At 64.3% G+C, this 7,937-nt stretch overlaps 1 protein-coding gene across 1 annotated transcript in view; it reads right to left on the reverse strand.

The window, feature by feature from the left end:
* The window catches only part of NTN1 (netrin 1), a gene marked incomplete at its 3' end in the record, with an annotated part of 78,725 nt that extends 71,565 nt beyond the window's left edge, over positions 1-7,160 (reverse strand). The window contains exon 1 of the mRNA XM_084218484.1: positions 6,129-7,160. Within this exon, the coding sequence (XP_084074610.1) occupies positions 6,129-7,152 (1,024 nt within the window). The 5' untranslated portion in view covers positions 7,153-7,160. The remainder of the gene's footprint in view (positions 1-6,128) is intronic.
* Between the last annotated feature and the right edge of the window lie 777 nt (positions 7,161-7,937).

The raw sequence follows: 7,937 nt of genomic DNA on the forward strand, positions 1-7,937 counted from the left end.
CGTCCCCCCGGGCAGGCGCAGGGGGTTTGCGAGGCGAGGACAGCAGAGGCTGAATAAGGATGACAAGATTTGGCCCAGAAAGAGGAGGGCAGAGATTAGCCGTGGACAAGCTCAAGGGAAGGCAAGTGTCCAACCCGGAGTGCCAAGCCTGGTTTTGTTTTAGCCTTAACTGCGCTTTTTTGTTTGTTTGTTTGTTGGTGTAAAAACCTTTCTGTTGGAAATCAGTTTAACTTTAAGCTTCCTGAGAATAAAAGCCTGTGAGAAAGCTCTGCCATGCGAGGCTCCCTTGGGAGGCTACAATGGGAGCCTCAGCAGCTCCTGGGCCCGAATTTCTATGGCTACAGCACCCATCTGCTCAGCAATACAGCCACCCCTTCTCTGCGCTTCCCCGTGCAGCACAGTCTGCTGGGAGCTGCCCCAGGCGGGCTGGAAAGGACCTGTGCTCCATGGATGATCCCTACAGGGTCTGCCCCAGGCGGGCTGGAAAGGACCTGTGCCCCATGGATGGCCCCTGCAGGGTCTGCCCCTGCTGGGAGCTGCCCCAGGCGGGCTGGAAAGGACCTGTGCTCCATGGATGGTCCCTGGGGGCACGAGGAGCCCGGCCCCTACAGGGTCTGCCCCTGCTGGAGCTGCCCCAGCTGCAGTTTCCTGAGTGCAAGGATGCTGCAGTAATACTTCATGTCCTTCTCAACCCAGATCCAAAGGGTTTGACAGAGCCTCCCTTTGCTTCCTAGACATGGGGAAATTGAGGCCCAAGGCAAAGCTGGGCATCAGAAATGATGAGCATTCCTGCTCTCATCGGCAGGTAACAGGCAGCACCAGCACAGAGCAGCTCCAAAATGCACCTGAGAGCCCTGGCCGGATCCAGCCACAGGCAGAGCCCGGCTGTGCTGCCAGATCCAGGCACCAGCGCCTGCCTCGGGTGGACAAAGGAGGTTACACTGTGGGGATCCTGCTTTGGCACCCTGGGGATGCTCTGTGGGACCCTGTGGATGCTCTGGTACCCTGGGGATCCTCTGTGGGACCCTGTGGATGCTCTGGCACCCTGGGCACCCTCTGTGGCACGCTGGGGACCCTCTGTGGGATCCTGGGGAGGCTCTGTGGGACCCTGGGGGTGCTCTGGTACCCTGGGGATGCTCTGTGGGATTCTGGGGACACTCTGTGGGACCCTGGGGATCCTGCAGGGGCAGCCTGGGGGTCCTGCTCAGAGCCTCTCTGCCCAGGCTGGGAGTGTGGCTGTTTCTCCAAGCAAGAAGGGATGGATGCTTGCAACCATCCCCATCCCTCTGGAGCAGCCGTGGCCTTGAGCAGGGGGGACACAGGGACACCCAGACTCCTTTTCTCCTCACAGAGGGATTTGTTCCTCTGCCTGACTCCCATCCCACCTGGGAACTGAGGGAGCAGTGGATGTGCCCCTGTGTCACCAGGTCCCTGCAGCTCTGCCAGTCCCACCCACACTCCCCTTCCCAGGGCTGCAGCCAGAGCCTCTGTCCCTCTGTCCCGCTCAGGATAAACCATCTGCAAAGCCCTGAGCCACCAGGGAGAGGAGCAGACAGAAGGGACATCTCCCACCAGCCCAGCCCTTCCTGGCTGGATGTGAGCCCTTCCTGGCCACTGGGAGCCACTGCCAGCCCCTGGTGGCCCAGGCCTCGCCCTGGCTCCCTGCTCTGCCCACTCGGGGGTGCCTGGACCCCGCAGACAGGCACCGGCTCACAAGCAGTTCCTGCAGGGCCTGTCCAGTGGGACAGAGCCAAAGTCACCACCAGCTTGACTCCTTTTTCCTTTTGGAGGCCAAGGAGAACAGGAAGGAATCCTCACGAGGCTCCCCAGTATCCCACTGTGCCGGTCTGGGGAAAATGGTTACGGACAGGATGGGAACTGGGACAGCTTTTGAGGTGGAGGTGATTAATGCAGGGTAAAGGAAAGGGACCACCTGAATTTAAAAAGGGACACCGGGAACTCCCTGCATGAAACCCCTCCCATCCCTCTGAGGGAGCAGAGCGAGAGGAGCGGGCTGTGGGGGAGGATCTCATTTCCCTGGCTGTGATGAGGGTGGAGGGGCCCCGTTTGCTGCTTTAGCAAGCGCTGCCCTGCAAACGCCTCCCTGGACCACCACGGAGGTGCCAAAGGCCCAGGTTTGGCTGGAAGGAAGCTTTTCACTGGGAGTGTTTGGGGGGCGCTTCTCTCAGAGCTCCTGGTCAGCTCCTTGTCTGAGGTGAAGTTTCCTTTCCGCTGAATAAGAACTTGCTGGAAATTGCTGTGACATGAGACACATCCCAGCCTGGGAACCCTTGGGCAGCGCAGCAGAGCCTGTCCAGCGCCAGGCTCCCGGTGCTGCCCGTGCCAAATCCCCTATCTGGGAACACAATGTGTTTCCTTTCTCCCCCTGCGCTCGCTCCCGCCTTTGTTCAACGCTCTCGAGGCACCGCCGAGGGCCAAAACCCGAGCGGCGCCCGGCACCTGCAGCCAGGCTGACGTCAGGAACACCTGCAGGCGCCGGGAGCATCTCCTGGCTCCGTGGGGAAAGGCGCTGGGGCTCCAGAGCCCGCGCTGGAATGGGGTCTGGAGTTCTCCAAGCGCCTGTCAGCGGGATGCAGCCTGGCCTCGGCCAGCGGGGCCTGATCCCGGCAGAGCAAAGGGGCTCTGTGCAGAGCGAAGGGAGGGCGCTGGTCCGGCCCATCCCCAGCACTCCGAACCACGCCGTGGTTCTGGAGGACCTGTGGAACGGTGCACGTTGCATTTTAGTGATGTTAAATCTGATCGAAGACCCTGCCTGCGTTTCCCTGTGTCCGCACGAGCTCACCAGCAGCTGAGCTCTGACAGCGTTTTCCTTCAGACGTTTCCCAGCTGCAATTCCTCTCCTGGGGGAGCTGGAAGCTGCATCAGGAAGAGCTGGGCTGGAGAAGGGGGCTTGGGCCGGACCAGTGCTGAGCAAAGAGGCAGCCCAGCAGCGCTGGAGAGAGGCAGGATGGAGAACAGACCTCCGAGCTCTTCTCCAAGCCGAGTCCTCCCTGGAGCCCTCCGGCTCCCAGGCGCCCGGCCAAAGCCGGACCGCAAGGCCAAGCTCTACGTGGAGGAGTTACTTGCCAGGTAAAGCTGATGGGAACCTGAAGCTGTGAAAGCTCTGCAGGAGCAGATCCCAGGAGAACATCTCCAGGGACAAGCCCTGTTCTCTCCACGTGCAGTGCTGGGATCTCGCAAGGAGCTCGAAAGAAAAATTCTATCTGGCTGGTGGAAAGCGTTCCCATGGGAAATTTTGACTTTCTGTCAGAAACTCCAGTGCATTTCTTTCTCAGCCCCAAAAAAGCATGAATAGGAACAAAGATTCAGTTTTGGCAGGGGGAATGGGCTTACCAAAGAAAACACCCAAATTTTTAAGCAAAGCAGACACATTCTATAATTTTTCTCTTTGGATGAAAAGAAAAAGAAAAAGAAAACTCCCAACGATTTTCCAGGAAGGAAAAAAGTAAATTCAGTGAAAAAAAAAAAAAAAATGCAGCCGGTTGTCCCAGCGCTACTCAATGCAAATTCAGCTGATTTGGCTGATGCCCCTTTCCCTCAGCACGGCCGCTCTGGTCCCCCGAGCAGCCTGGAAGGAGCCTCCAGCGAGCGCGGCTCCGGCAGCAGCTCCCGCTCGTCCCGGCCCTGCCCCGCGCAGGCGGCTCCACGACCCGGGGCCTGACTTTCTCTCGGGATTTGGGAGAGAAACCGGGGTGGGCCGACGGTCATGAGCGAGTGGGTGGGAGCTGAATGGGGTTATTGTGATCTTTATCTGGGGGGATTATTCCCGGCCGTGTGGGCTTGGCAGGGCAGCGCGGGTTTTTGGCCGTGCCGGCTTTTACAGACTGATAGGTGCGGCCCCAGGGAAGGAGCGGCGGGACTGGGCTGCGGAAAATTGTTTTACGGTAGCTTCATCCTTGCAAAACATTCACTTCCCAGCAAAGCCGGTGGAAAAGGAAAAAACAGAGCGATTTTCGTTTGCAGAAGTCTGACGCGGCTAGGAGCGCACATGGTCTGAAATGCAAAGCCTGGCATAAAAGTGACATATTTTACTGGAAACTGGGAACTTGCTTCCCTTTTATTGGAAATACATTGGAAAGGAGAAGGATGGTAGGAGCACGGCGCCAGCACAATAACTGAACAGAAGCGTTTTCAGGAGAGTTTGGGAACCCTGCAGAGGAGACCGGGGGTCCGATAGCGCCCGAGACCGCACCAAAACGTACGGCATCGCTGATAGCGGCGACTCTGCAGGCAGGGAGCGGGGCTGAGGCTGGGAGAGCCGGACCCCTCCTGCCCCCCGGCCTCGCTGCTGGGCAAGAGGCAGCGCTGGGACGGAAGCGGGATGCGGAGCTCGTCCCCGAGCGCTGCCGGGCAGCGGGGCCCGCGGGACGGCGGAAAAGCAAACCCGGAGATGACCCCGCCGCCCTCCCTCGGGACGCGGCATCTCCCGGCTGCTTCCCCCGTCCCGACGGGATCCGAGCATCGCCCCCAGGCTGCCGGGACCCCGGAGCCGCCACCTCGTGTGCCTCGGTGCCACCGGGCCGCTCTCCCCGCCAGATAACCCGGCTTGGCAGTGCCTTCCTGGTGAAGAGACGCCGGCGAAGAAATTGCGCTCTCTGCAAGGCACACATCTGATTGTGATTTGGGGAAAAAAAAAAAAAATGAAAAGAAGGGAAAGAAAACAAAATAAAAGAAAAAAAAAAAAAAACGGCGGCCAGCCCCGGCCGCTCGGCGAGGGTTTTTTCCTATAGTCGGAGCTGCAAATATTTTGGAAGACGGGGCCGTGTTTTCCGTGTAAACAAGGCGGCGGCGGCGGCGGCGGGCGGCGGGGCCGGGGCTGCGCTCCGCGGGGCCGGGGGGTCCCGGCGCGGGGAGCGGAGCCCGGTCTGGGTCATCCCAACACGGGGCCGGGTCCCCACGGGCACACGGCTGGGCACCGGCCCCGAAACCGCGAGGAGAGGAGCGGCGGCGCGCGGGGATCCCGCTGGGAAGCGGGGGTGGCAGATCGGAGGGAACGTTCGGCGGCATGTGTGGGGACTCACGGGGAAGAACTGCCCAAGCCCTTAACCCTTGTCCACCGCGGCAGAGGCCAGGGACACTCCGTCTCCGCCCGGGAGAGCCAACACGGCGCGTGTTTCTCGCTCCAGATGGAACGAACGGGCTGCTGCCCGGTTCTCATTTGGCCCTGGGGCTCCTTCAAGTCCCCGCCGCCGCCTCCCAGGGCCGCCCGCACCTCCCGAGGATGCAAGGACCAGAGCTGCCCTGCTCCCAGCCGCCTTCCCTCTCCGGAAAGGGCCAGAGCCCGTCCCTGTCCCGGTCCCGGTCCCTCCCGGACACGGAGCCTCTCGGGCTTGGGGCGGCTCTGAGCCCGTGTCCCGGGGAAGAGCGCGGGGCTGCTTCGAGCTCCGGGATCCCCGGGCCGGAGCCTGGCCGTGCGCTGCGGCACCCCGGCCGGAACCTTGCCGGGACGGGAGCCCCTGCCCGGCCGGCCAGGGCCCCTTCTCGCTTCTCCAGACACGAACGGCGTTTTCCCGGAATCCTGAACCCCCCTTAATCCCCTCTCCCGAGCTCCTTGGTTTTTCCTGCCTCGCGTTTCCGAGCTTCCCCTAGCTCTGCTCATCGGAGTCCCCCGCTAACTCGGTCCTGCGCCACCGGGTGCCTCCGGTGTCCCCGTCCCACGGCCCCGCGGCTCTCAGTATCCCCTGCCCCAAATTCCTGCGCCCTGCCCGGTGGTCGTTTTGCACCTGGAGGTCCCTCGGTGTTGTCACCATCGGGGTCCCGAGTACCTCAGTGTTCCCTGCCTTGAGCTGCCGGGCGCCTCGGTGTCCCGTGCCCTGCGCTCCCGAGTGCCTTCACGTCCCTGCTCTGCGCTCCGAGGTCCCTCGGTGTCCCGTCCTCATCCCTACGCTCTCCGGTACCTCACTGTCCTCCTCCTATCCCGTTCTCCGTGTCCCTGCTCGTCCCCGCGCTGCTCGGCGTGTCCCTGGATGTCCCCGTGCCGTTCGCTGCCGTCCCCCGCGGCTCCTCCGCTCTGCCCTCCCTCTTCCTCCCCTCCGGGGACCTCCGCGCCCCGTTCCCGTCCTCCTCCCGCCCGTGCCGCCGTGTCCGCGCCCGCGGCCGGGACTCACCCACGCACTCGTTGGCCTCCCGGGCCGTCGCTCGCTGCCAGGGCCGGTCGTAGTGGAAGGGCTTGCAGCGGTCGCACTCGGGGCCGGCCGTGTTGTGCTTGCAGTCGCACACCAAGCTGTCGTCGCGGTCCCGGACGCAGCGCGACGCGTGCCCGTTGCACTTGCAGCGCCCGCCGACCTGCAGGTCGGACACGGCGTAGAAGTAGGAGTCGCGGGCCAGCTCGGAGTCGTCCTCGCTCTCGTCGCCGAAGGTGTGCAGGCGGCTGAAGGTCACCCTGATGTCGGTGGCCGTCACCCAGTCCTGCAGCACGGGCGAGTTGTCGAAGTCGTGGGCGGTGGGGCGGCCGTCCAGGGTGCTGAAGGCGATGAGGCCGCCGGAGAGGGGCCGCACGTCGGTGTGCGAGTCGGTGCACACCGCCTCCTGCTCGTTCTGCTTCGTGATGGCGGCGCGGCTCGGCTTGTTGTACATCTTGCGGCACTGCGTGGAGTAGAACTGGAAAGGCACCCAGGTCTTGCCGTAGTCCATGGACTTGTGGATGGCCATGGACTCGGGGCGCGGCGAGCAGAACTGCAGGCTGACGTAGGTCACCTCGAATTTCTTGCCGAGGGACAGGGTGAGGGTGACGTTGTGGGGATACTGGACGTAGCTGTCGGACTGCCAGCAGGTCAGGTTGTGCGGGTTGTTGAGGTCGGTGAGGAAGGAGGGCGGGTGGGCGCGCTTGGGGTCGGAGGCGTTGCAGAGGTGGCAGGTGCGGACCTGCTCCTCGCCCTTCTCCGTCACCACGCAGTACCGCGACGGCGGCTTTCCGCAGGTGCTGGACACCTTCACCTCCTTCCCGAAGGCCGAGTTGACGAAGTCGGGGATGCAGCGGCGGGGCAGCCCGTGCTCGTCGTAGCAGGGGTCGGGCTGGGCGCTCTGCACGGCGAACATGCTCACGCCGTGGTAGCCGCCGCGCAGGGGCTGCGCCAGCCACGCCGCCGCCAGCAGCAGGGCCAGCGGCGCCTCCGCTCCCCTCCGCGGCATCCTGCGAGACCTCCGCGCGGCGTGGGGACAGCGGGGAGGGGGACACGGGGCGCGCCGGGGAGCCGCCGCTCGACCGCGCCGCTCCGCGGGGCACCTCGGCCGGGGACGCGGTGCGGCGGCTCAGGGAGCCCGGAGCATCGCCCGCCCCGCGGCCAGCCCCGCGGAGAAAGGGGAGACCGCGACGGCGGCGGCACCACAAAAGTGGGGCTGGCGGCGGGGCTGGGTCCCGCCTGCCTCCCGCCCCGGCCCTCGCACGGAGAATGACTGGCGGTCCCAGCCCCCGCCGCGTTTGAGGTCATGCTAAAGGAGTGACATCGCGCTCAAGGAACAGAACAACGACATCCACTGGCGGCTCAGCCGGAGACGCGCACAGGCCTCGGGGAGGGCGGGGAGGGGGGGGGGGCTGGGAGTGGGACGGAGCCCGCCTCGACACCGCGGTGATAGGCGCCGGCTCCGCCGCGATGGGCCCGAGCCGCCCCGAGGAGCGGAACGAGGGCCCTCGTGCTCTCCCCGTCCCCCTGTGTCCCCGACGGGGCTGGGGGAGCCGGGGCCGCCCGCGCCCTGCAGCTGGGGATGCTCCTTGGGCGTGGAGCGGCAAGGGGGGAAGGGGCCGGGAGGAGCCCCACGCCCACCTGTGGGGACGCCGGGGGGATCAGGACGGGGACCTCTCCCACCTGGTCCCTGTTGGCCTCCCCTGTCCACCGGGCCAGACAGGGACTGGCCCCTGAGCTGGATCGGAAGGGACACCGGGACGCCGGTCCGAGTGGGCTCCCGCAGCCCTCGGC

Source organism: Fringilla coelebs (assembly GCF_963513975.1).
Source record: "Fringilla coelebs genome assembly, chromosome: 19".
Taxonomy (NCBI): Eukaryota; Metazoa; Chordata; class Aves; order Passeriformes; family Fringillidae; genus Fringilla; species Fringilla coelebs.